Raw genomic sequence first — 14,409 nt, 5'->3', positions numbered from 1 at the left:
CGAGTCTATTTTAAAAGAAGTGGCATTAGAAGAAGTTTAAGCTTAAAAAATTTGACTTGAAAGAAACTTCAATAGTTGTACTGTTGATACTTGGCTCTGTTGACTAATGAGTTTGCTGACCACTGCTCTAAGTAATTAGGTCAAGCCTACAATTTGTAAGGCTTTTTATACGCAGTGATTTTCGGTGCACATTAAACCCCCACACTGTTTCTTTTTAATTGTTTGACAGTTAATTAGAAATGACCCTTCATTTTTTAATACTTCAATATGTATTCCTGAAGAATGAGGACTTTGTCTTACACAGAGCACACTTACCAAAATCGAGAAATTTAACATTAATACACAATAATCCATAATCCACATTCAGATTTCATTAGTTGTTCCAAGAATTCCTCATTCTGACATTAAACTGCCTGACACACAATGAGTGCTGTTTGTAGCAGTGTTTGATGACAACGATGATGATTATTGTCAAATAAATTTGGACTTTCCTTTTACTACTTCCTCCCCCCCGCCCCCTGAGGTCCACTCCAGAGCGAGTGTTCAACTAATCCATGTCTCCTCAATCTCCCTGGATCTGGACCTGCTCTGTTTTCCTTGACTGAACCATTTCTTTTCTTTTTTTTTCTTTTTAAAAAAATATATTTTATTGATTTTTCACAGAGAGGAAGAGAGAGAGATAGAGAGTTAGAAACATCAATGAGAGAGAATCATTGATCAGCTGCCTCCCGCACACCCCCTACTGGGGATGTGCCCACAACCAAGGTACATGCCTTTGCCCGGAATCGAACCTGGGACCTTTCAGTCCACAGGCTGATCTATTCACTGAGCCAAACCGGTCCCGGCTGAACCATTTCTTAAAAAGATAAGCTCATTATTTTATAGACAACCCTTTGGTTTGGTTTTGTCTTGTGTTTCTTTCTGATTTGGGTTGTGCATTTTAGGCAGGAATACCACAGAAGTGATAATGTGTTGTTTTCAGTGCCTCATATCAGGAGGCACGTGATACTGTCCCATACCCGGGATGGTATCTTTCATCACTGGGTTAAGGTAATGATCACCAGGTTTCTCTAAACCGTCAAGTTGCTGTTTTTCCATTTGTGATTTTAAAATTTGTGGGAAGATACTTTGAGATTATGTAAGTAGCCTGTTGCTCATCAGGCTTTCATGCAGTAGCTTTAGCATCCGTTGATTTATTAACTGCATCTTTTATTAGTTGGCATTCTGCTATCAGGAAGAGCTTTTCCTTTTACTCATTTATTTATTTACTTATATCAGTTTAGGCTCATGTAGTTTTGTTTTATTCATTGGGTTATCATCCATTGTTGTCATTATCTTGATTCGCGAATTGCCTTTGATTTGGCCAGTAGAGCCCCTTCCCGCTGTGTGCTTTTGACATGTCTCCATGATGCTTGGCCCACTTTATCTATGGCGCACTAAAACATCTTGTTTTTCCAGACCCAACTTGTATTTTCCCCGCCTCTGATCTGGAACCAGCTGTTTCTCCTCAGGCACGTTTTTTTTTTGTAGGGGGGCATACTAGTTTGTGTGACTGAGTTTACCCATGGCACTGATACTTTCATATTGGGGTTTGTCCTTTGCAGTCAGTGAGTGCCCAAAGAGTTGTTCAGGTCCTTTATATTATGAAAAGTATGTGTGATCACTGACCACCTTTCTTTCCTACTAATGGGTCTTTTAACCTGACAAAGGGATCTTCTCTGCGTTTACTGATTTGAGTGGTGGAGAGCATTCTAGATATATATATATATATATATATATATATATATATATATATATATATATATATAGTACTTTAAGCCATTTTGAGGAAATCACGATAAAATGGTTTATCAAATATATGGAATTCTGTATAGTCTGCTTCTTTAATCCCGATTTTGTGTTATTGGTATGTTATGAATCAGAAATGAACATAAGCCCTAGCCAGTTTGGCTCAGTGAATAGAGCGTTGGCCTGCAGACTGAAGGGTCCCGGGTTCGATTCTGGTCTCGTGCCCGGGTTGTGGCTCGATTCCCAGTGCAGGAGGCAGCTGGTCAATGATTCTCTCTCATCACTGATGTTTCTGTCTTTCTATCCCTCTCCCTTCCTCTCTGAAATAAACAATATATATATTTACAAAAAAAAAGAAAAGAAAAGAAATGAATATCACCTTTCAGGGGGCAGTGAAAATGCCCCCTTTTCTAAAAAGCCCATTTGATGCCTGAGCACTTGTAATGATAGAAGCTCTGTCATGCTTCTTAGAACCTTATGTCTTGTATTGTTGGGGTTTAATAGTGGTATTTCCTCTATGAAGTATTTCCTCCTTGATAGCTGCTTCACCTCATTCATCTCTGTTTTGCTTCCCCTTCATGTCCTTCCCCTCCCCTCCACACACACACACACACACACACACATACACATACACACACACACACACACACACACACGCGCACACACACACACACTGCCTTAGTGGGCACAGAGAGAGGGAATGTTTGCACTGCATCTTTCCCTTCTGTTGGCTGATTGTGCTGACCTATCCCAGCTAAGCAAAACAGTCTTATTTATTTATTTTTAACTCTAACACATTGTTTTCACACCCACAGGAAATCCTAGGTAACTGTTGTAATTAATTTTTAGATGACAAAAAAGAACTTGGAGCAGCCAGAAGAAGTCAGTATTACATGAAATATGGGAATCCAAATTACGGAGGCATGAAAGGAATTCTTAGTAATTCTTGGTGAGTCCAAAAGTATAAAATACAGTCGTTAAACTTTGCTTAATCCTTTAGTTGGTATTCTGCAGTGGAATGTCAACTCCATGTGTGGACTCGAAGGAAGACAGGAGGGAAGAGTGCAGGATTCTTAACTGTGATAAAAGGTGTGAGAATATGAGCTTCAGTCTCATTTCAGATGTCTGTCTCAGCACCGGACATCTGTCATTGTGAAGTTGAAGTTAATCAGTGGGTTTCGTGGTCCTTCCTGTTGGTCTCTGATGATGTGCTTATTCTGACGATGTTGCAGGAAGCGGAGATACCATTCCCGGCGCATTCAGCGGGATGTGATCAAGAAGAGAGCCTTGATTGGGGATGATGTTGGCTTGACGTCCTATAAACATCGACATTCCGGTAGTTGCCTGCTCAGCTCTTGGGTAGACACATGTTTGGCTCCCGAAATCATATTTTTATTCTTAATACAGTCTTTTAAGGTTCCAAACTTTATCATCCTCTCTTCCTTGCCCTCACCCTCTGCCAACATATAGGAAAGTAAGTCAAGTCACGATTAATTTTAAATTGCCCATACAAAGAGGTCAAATGATTTTATAAAAGCTGTTCTAATAAAAAAGATCAAATGTGACATAGGGAAAATGAAAATAAAACTATTCTTAGGAATCTGATTTTTCCTTTGTATATCGAAAGCTGCATGAAAAAAATTTTTTAAAAATATTTTATCAGATGAGCTGATTTTATTGTTCCTTTATCTGAAAATGAAAATAGGCTGCTATAGCTAGTGTTTTATGCGTATTCATTGTGCACATGAATGTCTCCAGAAAAATAGGATATCATGACTTGTTTTTTTTTTTTTCTTTCTTCTCTTGTCTTTCTTTGCTTATTGTAAAAGAACCATTTTCATTATGTTTTATAAAGATTTGTTTTTTTATTTTGAACCTAAGCTGTGGGATCTTCCACATACTTGGTAGAACTAGAACTAGCTAAGTGAACATGCAAACATGGAATAACATGCATACATGTTTATCATTGTAACAAGGACAAGGAGAGGTCACATCTATACATTTTTATTTAATGTATATATAGAAAATTATATATGTGAAATTTGCATTTTATGCAGTTACAGTTTTCCAATTTCAGTTACATTAAGATATTTAAGATATTTTCATCATGCAATCTTCATAATTATATTAAAAATATTAAAAAGAGAATTGCCCCTAATTCTAGCACTATAATATACTGACTTCATTTTACATTTTTCCTTTTTTTTTTTTTTATAATAAATGTTACATTTTTTGTAAACATATATTCTATATTCTGCTTTTTCCACTATTTGTATGTATTTTTTCATGAACTTTAAAGTTGCAGTTGATTTTCATTATTTCTAGTGATTATGGTCTGTAAAGTCACCATGACCCTTGAAGGAGTAAATACTGAACCATTGAGAATCTGGTCAGACCATTTTGTCAGCTGATCAATATATAACCTTGCCTTTCTGTTTAAAGACACTTTATTTTAATACATACATTTAAGACAATCATCAGCATGAATTCACAGTCAGCCAACAGCACTGTAATTTATGTCTGAACAAAGCTGATATAATACATATATTTTCCTCTCCTCTTAAGGCACACTACATCCTCCTTCCATTTAGGAACACTAGACAGTTTTGGCATTACTAAATACTGACATCACCAACAAATACCACATAAATGTGGAAAACGTGGCACTCACTAGACTGCAAAAGGACACGTAAGTGTGAGATGAGCAAGAGGAAAGAGCGCTGCCTCGTTTGGCCTCTGCTGGGAAGATGCATGTGTGGCGGCTCATTTTGCCACGCTGCACAGTCCACTAATGACCGTGAACGCACTGCGAGCATTGGTTTTGGAGTTAGAAATAAGTTTGGCAAAGTCAAAAATATAGAATCTGAATAATGGCAGTTGACTGTATTTTAGATAATTTTGTAATCCATGGGCTGCTAGATCACACTTGACCTAGCCATTCTTCTGCTGTAGGTGTCAGAATGGCAGCCAGGTTGGCACTGTGAGAGAGAATGCGTCAGTAAAATCTTGGGCAGGGGAGCCTTTCTTTTAAAGAAGTCAGTGAAGTAAATAGAAAATTAGACCTGTCATTGTTTTCCCTAATGTTTTTGGTAAAATTCCTTAGGACTAGTGAATGTTCCTGAGGAGCCCATTGAAGAAGAGGAAGAGGAGGAGGAGGAGGAGGAGGACCAGGACATGGATGCTGACGACAGGGTGGTAGTGGAGTACCATGAGGAGCTCCCGGCTCTCAAGCAGACTCGGGAGCGGAGCTCATCCAGGAGGTCCAGTGCCAGCAGCTCAGACTCCGATGAAATGGACTATGATCTAGAACTGAAAATGATTTCCACTCCTTCACCAAAGAAAAGCATGAAAATGACTATGTACGCTGATGAAGTGGAATCTCAGTTGAAAAATATTAGGTAAGATGATTATTCTGTCAGTGCTAGCTTTTAATTTGGTTTTAAATACTAATTACTAACTTCGCTTTAATTTCTCTTAGTTTTATAATCTCCTTATCTGTTCTAATTTTAGTCCTTTGTAGAGTTTGAATAAAAGTGTTTGATTTTTCCTCAAAATATGCAAGAAGAGATCCTTGTTATAGACAAAATAAAAGGTGAAAACCACTTGTATAGTCATCCTCTCCTGGATAAGGACTGTTAGCATCTGGGTGAATAACCTTCCCACTAATCCCATGGATACACAGAACACATGGAGAAATTATAGGCAGAGTTGTACAAAAGTGAAGTTATGCTACTTATATTGTTTTGCAGTATGCTTTTTCCATTTAACATGTTATAGAGATTCACTATTTTTTCAGCTGTATGTAATTCATTGTTTGAAAGTATCATGGTTTATTTAACCCAATCTCTTATTGGTGGATACTTAGGTTTCTATTTTTTTACTATCGCACTAATAGATAAATTCCTTAAATTACAATTATTGCATATGTTTTAAAACATGGTATGCGAAATTTCACTCCAGAAAGGTTTTATTCACTCACATTGCCACCTGAAACCTACATACTCATCAATGTTAGGTATTATTATTTTCTAATTTTTGCTAATTTTATGGACCAAAAAATAGTTGTGTTTTTGTTTTTTGTTTTTAATCATTACCGAGGATATTTTTTCCATAGATTGCTAGAGTGGAAAGGAGAGAGAAGGGAAGGGATAGAGAAACATCAACATGAGAGAGACACATCGGTTGGTTGCTCCTTTATGAGCCCCTGCCTGGGCTGGTGAACTTGCAACCAAGCTACTTGCCCTTGACCGGGAATCGAACCCAAGACCCTTTGGTCCACAGGCCGACGCTGTAACCACTGAGCAACCAGCCAGGGCAAAAAAACACACAGTTATTTTAATGTGCTTTTCTTTGATGACTAGTGGAGATGAGGATGAGCACATTCCTCAGAGCAGATAGCATATGTACAACTCGAAGGGTTGGAATCTAGGGATGCTCTCTCTAAGTGTTCGTGGTGGTGTATTTGGGAAATGGAAGGAACCATTCGAGCTGGTTTGTATGGCTTTGTTCACATCCTTATTTTTAGTTTTCACAGAACTTTGTAAGGACAAATGCTGCCAAAATAACGCTGGTTCCTAGCATGGTAGCAGATGTCTTTGACGGAGAAGTGGGCCCTTAAAGAAAGAGATTGCAGACTCTGTTGTATCTGTCTGCAGCCTGGGTGAGCAGAGGCCTCTCAGTGTTTGTCCCAGGGGAAGGGGACTCATAGTTTCGTGCTCGTGATGGCTGACAGACATCAGGTGTGGAAACCTTGGAACCTGCTCACCTGGCTGGTCTCATTACATCAGGCTGATCATGATTTTTGTAAATAAATAATTACCAGTGTGTAGTATTTGTAAGTGAATGTTAGATTGGGTTTTAATTGTCTCCAGAGAAGTATGTGAGATTGTTGCATGGGCATTGTCCCATAGTTGAAGTTGATTAGCTGTGTCTTTTTTTTTTTTTTCCTTAAGGAACTCCATGAGGTCAGATACTACATCAGCAAGCAATATCAAACACCGAATCGGTAACAAATTGCCACCTGAGAAATTTGCAGACGTCCGACATTTATTAGATGAAAAACGTCAGCACACACGCCCACGGCCATCAGGCAGCAGCACTAAATCAGGTATTGTCGTTCAGTCCTGTGTCTGGGCTTCATTCTGAGCTCCAGAGGCAAATGGCCAGGGATAGGGTTTTAGATTAAATGATGTCATTTGTGGACGGATTTAGTTGTTCCGGTTCATTACTTCTAAATTTGGGGTTAGGCATTCGATTTCAGGACATGAAAAATCCGACTTTTCCATACGAGCTTTCAGTATTTTTGAACCTAACGATTATTTTACTACGTATGTCTTTGGTATTTTTTAAAATATATTTTTATTGACTTCAGAGGAAGCGAGAGGGAGAGACTGAAACATCACTGATGAGAGAGAATCATTGATCGTCTGCCTCCTGCAAGCCCCACGCTGGGGATCAAGCCCGCAGCCTGGGCATGTGCCCCAACTGGGAATCGAACTGTGACCTCCTAGTTTATAAGTTGACACTCACAATCATTGGTATTTTTTTATATGTAAGGGTAATAGAAATTATTGTATTTTATTTACTTATAAGTTCAATAAGAATTTGTGGTCAGGGACCACAGAGGCAGTGGACAAGAATGTCAAACCTTGTGCAGCACTGGGATGTGAGGGAGGACAGGAAGAGGAGCCAGGGGCCCAGCCAAAGGGACTGGGATGCTGGGTGCTGCTCTCCGAGAATAAGCGAGGTGGTGAGAGCCCCGCACAGTGACTTGCCGACAGAGGTGGTGGTATTACTGTTATTGTGTTACTGTTAGAAGGAGCTCAGGAGGAAAGGCAGGTTCCGAGGGTGGAAGGGGGTATAGAGGAAGAACAAATCTGACTTGGGACATCTTCTCTTAATCCTTTGTTTTTCACCACTCTCATTACATTTATTGTTAAGTTTATTGAGAACTTCTATGTTCAAAGATTGTGACTTCTGCCCTCGGCTTTTGAATCATTGCTTCTTAACTAAAATGTTTGTCAATCATTTGGCCTACTTTAAAAAAAAAAAAAAAAAAAAAAGATAGTTGATTCTGTCTCAGAAATTCCTTTCTGGAGCAGTCAGTTGAGAACCCCCCCCCCCCCATCCCCCTCTCACCCACTGGGAACCCTTACATCTGAATTTTCCTAAGGAAATCTATATTACATACAGCAGCCATTTTCAACCGGTGTGCCGCAAGAATTTTTAAAATATGCAGTACCTGACTATTTAGTCGGGCACTGACCTCTTTTCTCTTAGCTTGTCAAATAAAAGAACGACAACAGCCAACATGTTGTCACATGTGGATGAATCAAAATTATAACTTTTTTTGGTCTGCCACAGAACTTTGGTAATTAGCTTATGTGTGCCATGAGATGAAAAAGGTTGGAAATCACTGGCATAGCCCTAGCCAGCTTGGCTCAGTGGATAGAGCGTCGGCCTTCGGACTGGAGGGTCCCAGGTTCGATTCTGGCCAAGGGCACATGCCTGGGTTGCGGGCTCGATCCCCAGTGGGGGGTGTGCAGGAGGCAGCCATCAATGATTCTCTCTCATCATTGATGTTTCTATCTCTCCTTCTCACTTCCTCTCTGAAATCAATAAAGAAATATACTTAAAAGGAAAAAGAAAGAAAGAAAATCACTGGCATAGAGAGATGTTGAGAAGCTGGTGTGTTGGCCCTTTGTCCTCATCGGGGAGATCTGGACCAGGTCCGGTGAGGATCTCAGGTTGACAGTACAGAGAGCAAAGCACACACACGTGGTAACAGCAGTACGTTTTCCCCCCAGACATTCGCCAGCGGTTGGGAAAAAGGCCACATTCTCCGGAAAAGGCTTGTAGCCCCGTTGTCCGGAGGGAACCCTTTTCCGATGTTCACAGTCGGCTCGGCGTTCCCAGGCAGGACATTAAAGGCCTGTATTCGGACACCCGGGAGAAGAAGTCAGGTCGGTGACCCTGAACACTGAGGGGATGGGATCGGGTAAGAAGAGCAAGGACAGTGGATGAAGCATTGGAATGTTTTGTTAGCAGAGGGCAGGAAATAGCAGGTGCCAAAAATATTTTTTTCCTTCCATAATAATTGTAATAACAACAATAATAATGGTAGTAATATGGACATTTTAGTAAATAGATAAAAAGACCCATCTTTGGTCCTTTCAGTTTAGCACAAAAACTTTTTAGTTTCATGTATGCTATTCCAGTCTTTGTCCATATATGTATCCTACCTTTTCATATAGTGTTTCACCATAGTCACTTTTCTACATGGTTATATTCTTTATAAATAAAACTTAATTGCCTTATAGTGTGGCTATGCTATGAAATTCTAAACATATTTCTCTATTATTAGATATTGATAAAGTGTATTTTTAAAATTAATGGAGGGTGGGCAGAATCTCTAAAAGTTGGCAGTGATGCAGGCCCATCAGTCTGTGGAACGTTGATCTGGGGATGGCCCTCTCCTGGCAGAATGCAGCTGTGCGCCGGGCGGTGAGTTCCACCAGGGAAGGGGCAGGTGTAGCGGAGACTCCCTGGTGATTCTCATATGCTCAGCGTGGAGGCACATGTGCCCTGGCTGTGAGAATCTCCCCGTGGGTCCAGATCCCTCAGTCTGCAGGCAGGGGATTGCAGCCAGGGAGATGAGATTACCTGTGCGAGGCTGCACAGTGGTTGCAAGTGCCACAGACCCTCCCCCTCCCCCCCACCACTGTCGCCTGCTCATCAGGAGTCGGCAGTACCCCTGCTTCCTCAGTACTACCCTGCTTCTCAGCATTGACTACCAAAACTAAGATGCCTTCTCATTCAAACAGGTAGCTTATGGACTCGCCTAGGATCTGCATCCAAGACCAAAGAAAAGAACACGAAGAAAGTGGACCATAGGGCTCCCGGCACTGAGGAAGATGACTCCGAGCTGCAAAGGGCGTGGGGGGCTCTGATTAAGGAGAAAGAACAGTCTCGCCAAAAGAAGAGCCGGTTAGATCACTTACCATCTCTCCAGATTGAAGTTAGTCGGGAAAGCAGCTCTGGTTCAGAGGCAGAGTCCTGATGCCCTGGGGGCCGATGGCGGCTGCCCCAGAGCCTGACATTCTTGCGCAGGGCGGGTGCGCAGTAGAGCCTCCCCTGCAGGCGCTGGTGCCCCCGCTCTTACTCAGACCGTCACCCTCAGCTCTTGCTGCTTTGGCAAGACCTCTTAAGAATGTGACATGTTTGAAGGGCATCTATCTATCTTTTGCTGCAGAATTAGAGTCTGGGCCCTCGATTTTTTTTCCTACCGCCCCACAAGCTTTACCCTTTGAGAAAAAGGCAGCCCTCCAGATTTTGTAGATGTTTTTCTTAATATTTTTAACATTGTGTCTTTTAAAAAAAAAAAAATGTTTTACACAGTTCATCCAAAGAGCAGAGAACTGAACTTCTCACTATTGCCTTGGCCCTGACAGCAGTTACCAGCACCCTTTTCCCAAGAAAAGTCAATTCCCAGGTGCTTATTGGACAGCCTTCGAGGGGGAAGATGAGGGAAGCGGCCAGCTCACTCTTCCAGGACCCTAGTGTGGGGCCGAATCTCACGGACCTGACCTCAGAGGCGCCAGTGCTGCCCAGGTAGATCCCAGACACAGCGTCGGCCGTGCTTCCGCTCCTCCCGGGGATGCCTGTTGGGGACCTCTTGTTAGCAGTCGGCTTGCTGTGAAGATCAAGTTCAGTACTGGGCGATTTTTAGGAACAAAAACTGTGACTTCTGGATTTGGGATGGATTTTTTTGTGCTAGGGGTGGGGTCATGGGGTCAAGTTGAACAATTTCTAAGTCTGTATTATGTTTAAAAAATATTAATGATTTAAGGTTTAAATTTTTAATTTTTATATGTGAAAATACTTCCTGTTGGCTACCAGGGAAGCTCAAGTGGTGTCTAATGTGCTGTTAAATATATATTATATACTTTGGAAGAAGGCAAAGAGAGGAGTCTCATTATTTTTAAATGATCCTAATTGTACATAGAGTTCAGCTTGCCTTTGGCCACTGCAGGAAGAACACCTCCCCGTCCGAGATGGGGTCCTGTTCATTGTCCCGTTAGCAGTGACGCATTGACCTGTTTTCTGGCACCTGGAGACATCTTCAAAACTGGCAAATGGCTTAGTGATAGAAGTTTCAGTTCATTTATCTCTAGTATTTGTTCGATTATTTTAACTAAAAGGCAGTAGATTAATTTGTTTTCCTGTCTGATGTCTGTTTTGAAGTATTTAATGTTTGCATTCCCCTGCAGCGTAAAAAGAGTGTTTCGCTTCAGTCCACCAGCACTTGGCAGCTAGGGAGAGTGAGCCTTGTCCCTTTAGTGATGTCACAGCTCCCCACCCGCCTGGAGCGCCCCAGTGCTGGCGCAGCCCTGCGTTCTGGAGCCCCTCCTCGGCTGTGGCCGCGCTCATTCGTGTTCCCCGGAGAGCGGGCCGAGTGCCGAGCGCTGTGTGATCACGGGAAGGGCCGTGGGACGGGAGGCTGCAGCAGAGCCTGCGTTGTCCGTATTTTGTTGCTTTGCCTGCCTTTCTCTCTCCCTTCGGAAAGATTAGAACAGCAGGCCCTGATACGTTTCACCGTCCTAATAGGGTTCCGGGAAAGAGAGAGTTTAGGCTTCTCTGCCAGGTGAGACCTAAGGTTGCTGAGGTTCTCAGCTCCTCTTGCTTTGGAGCACACTGAGAGCCAGGTTCTTGAGGCGGGTTTGGGAGTTGATCGAGTGAGAAATCTGAGGCCCTGAGAGTCAGAGACCTGGGCGCCACCCCTGGCTGTGTTCCATGAGTGGGGGCCCTGGTTTCCCCATTTAGCAAATGAATGGGCTGGAACCAGAGCTGCTGGCTTTGTTGGTGTGTGTCAGTGGTGTTTGACTTTCTGCCCCCGTTATGGCTGCAGTAAGCTGGCCAGCACTGGTTTCTGTTGCAGGTGGGGGAAGTCAGGGAGCCAATTGCGGTTGTGCGTGAGGTTGTGGACAGGGACTTACCCACCCATTCCAGGCCCTGGGGGGACAGTCCTGGTGGCCAGGGCCCGACTGACAAGGTCTGTGGGGTGTTCAGAAAAGGCCCCTCCTCGGTTTTCCTTTGCGCTTCCCAGCAGTGGGGCAGGCCGTTTGGTCCTCCCCGGTCTCCGGTAGAGACCAGGGGAGACTTTCAGGTGAGCGGTGGTTTGTAGTCTTCAATTTAACCAAGAAAAGTGCCCACTTTAGCAGCTTGGCAATTCTTACAACCACACAGAACCCAGAAAAGGATCTTAAAAGATTTTCAGTGTGTTTCTGAAAGTTGTTGGTCTCAGCCCCTCTTGCTCTCCAGCCTGTGCTCAGAGCCTCAGATTGTGCAATATGTTCGCCGTGCCCCGAGTGCTCAGGCCTTCCTGTGGAGTTTGCGGGGGAGGACGGACAGGACAGTCCCCTGGCGGGAGCTCAGTGGGCTCTTACGCGTGGCACTCTTCATGGACGTGGGCAGCAGGACTACCCACTTTTCACATTTCTCTTCGTCTTTATACGTACAAGATTTTAAATACATTTATGCTGCTTGATGATAATTAGATACCTCATTTGTTTCCCACTCTACCTCTTGGGAGAGGTACCAGCTACCCAGGGGAACTCACAGAGGCTCCGCAGATGTAAACTCTCCTCACCTGGCCTCGTCTAGTTCGGCTCCTTCCAACCCTCCCCGAAGTTCAGCCACTGTCTCCCGCTGCATCTCCATAGCAGCTCCTCCCTGGTCTCTGCCTCAGCTCTCCCTCTCTGTTCTGCACCATCCCCAGGGTGAACTCTTGTTGTTAGCAGTTTATTGATATAGAATTTATGTATCGTACGCGTCAGTGGCTTTCTGTATGGTCACAGAGACGTGCAGCCATCATCATACTCAGTTTTAGAATATTGCATCACTAGAAAGAATACTTGTACCATTAGCAGTCACTCCTCATTCCCTGTCCCTGCACCCCGCCCCCTGCACCCTCCCCCCTCTCCCCGCCGGCAAACGACTGTTTCTGTCGCTATGGATTTTCCTATTCTGCACATGTCATATAAATGGAATCATATTACTTTGTATAATTTGTGACTGGCTTCTTTCACTAAACATATTTTCAAGTTTCATCCATGTTGTAGCATGTATCAGGACTTTATTTCTTTCTGTTGCTGAATAATGTTCCATTGTATGGCTGTGCCACATTTTATTTATCTGTTCACCTGTTAATGGACATTTGGGTTGTTTATGCTTTGAGACTACTCTGAATAGTTCTCCTATGAACATTTATGTACAATTTAAAAAATATATATATGTTATTGATTTTTTACAGAGAAGAAGGGAGAGAGATAGAGAGCTAGAAACGTTGATGGAAGAGAAACATCGACCAGCTGCCTCTTGCACACCCCCTACCGGGGATGTGCCCGCAACCAACGTACATGCCCTTGACCGGAATCGAACCTGGGACTTTTCAGTTCGCAGACCAACGCTCTACCACTGAGCCAAACCAGTTTCGGTTATGTACAAGTTTTATGTGGAATATGTTTTCATTACTCCTGGGTTGTATACCTGGAAGTGGGATTGCTGGGTCATATTATAACTCTGTCTTTCACCTTTTGGAGAACTGCCAGGCTGTTTTCCCAAGTGGTTACATCATTTTTCATCCCTCCCTCCTCCCCAACAATATACAAGCGTTCCAGTTTTTCTACACCTTTGACAGCAACTTATTTTCTGATATAAATTGGTATCTTGCGGTTTTGATTTGCATTTCCCTGATGACTATGGATGTCGGCTACCTTTTCATGTGCTTCAGGATGAGTTCCTGTTATTTCTCTGTGAAGACCCTTTCCTAAGCGTCACCACTGCCCTTGGAATAAATCCCAAACTCCTCCGATACTCACACGGCTGGTCAAGACCTGGTCTCTGGCAGTGTTTCTGCCTGTTGGCCTGCCCGCCCCTGCCCTCTGCTCACTACTTCCCTGGGCTCATCGCTGTCTTCCCAGCCTTCCAGGCTCTGCTCAGAGCTGCCTCCCACACTGACACCCTCCCCTCCCAGCCCTGTCCCTCCTGCCTGGCCTTCTCTTTTCCCTCACGCTCAAGGACTTAGCAACCCTCCCCCCCCCAAACACACACACACACACACACACACACACACACACACACACACACATGAGGCTCCCCCAGCTCCAGAGCCAGGGTCTGCGCCCTCCTTTGTGCCTCACGGGACTGCCACGTGGAAGTCTCGGCTCACTCCAGGGTTAGAGTGGAAGGTCATGCCCAGGGAACATGGCATGTAACCACTGTTCCTCTTGGAAACCCGAGGGCGTGCTGAGTTGAAGGCCAGCACCAGGAGGTCCACAGTGAGTGCAGTTGCTCCTGGCCGTGTGGAAACAGGGCACAGCTCCTTTGGCGGAGCCCCGGGTGAAGTGTCTGGTCTGCGGTTTAAGGCCATGCTACATGAGAGACGCTTCCTCTGGTGTCATAGTCCCACTCAGGCGAGAAGAGGCGCTTGGGAGCTGAGAGGCCGCAAGAGCACAGAGCTTGAGCTCGGCACCGGCCTTCCTGCCCGCTGCTGGGTGAGTGGAAGCAGGGATGGGCCAAAGACTTAAAATTCTTTCCTTTTTTCCTGTCTCTTCTCCCCAG

At 43.7% G+C, this 14,409-nt stretch overlaps 1 protein-coding gene across 3 annotated transcripts in view; it reads left to right on the top strand.

Moving 5' to 3' along the window:
* Positions 1 to 11,973, top strand: part of NCBP3 (nuclear cap binding subunit 3) — a 29,792-nt gene extending 17,819 nt beyond the window's left edge. Inside the window, exons 8-14 of one of the 3 annotated variants that reach the window (XM_084862951.1) lie at positions 2,638 to 2,737; positions 3,021 to 3,124; positions 4,892 to 5,186; positions 6,741 to 6,895; positions 8,595 to 8,754; positions 9,616 to 9,774; positions 10,239 to 11,973. In XM_084862951.1, coding sequence (XP_084719077.1) covers positions 2,638 to 2,737; positions 3,021 to 3,124; positions 4,892 to 5,186; positions 6,741 to 6,895; positions 8,595 to 8,754; positions 9,616 to 9,774; positions 10,239 to 10,347 — 1,082 coding nt within the window. In that variant the 3' untranslated portion in view covers positions 10,348 to 11,973. Of the gene's footprint in view, positions 1 to 2,637; positions 2,738 to 3,020; positions 3,125 to 4,891; positions 5,187 to 6,740; positions 6,896 to 8,594; positions 8,755 to 9,611 lie in introns of all 3 variants that reach the window. The other 2 variants (XM_084862950.1, XM_084862952.1) reach the window with 2 other exon arrangements.
* Positions 11,974 to 14,409: the final 2,436 nt, after the last annotated feature.

This window comes from Pipistrellus hanaki (genome assembly GCF_964339955.1).
Source record: "Pipistrellus hanaki genome assembly, chromosome: 16".
NCBI lineage: Eukaryota > Metazoa > Chordata > Mammalia > Chiroptera > Vespertilionidae > Pipistrellus > Pipistrellus hanaki.
This window is presented reverse-complemented; position numbering and strand designations above follow the sequence as displayed.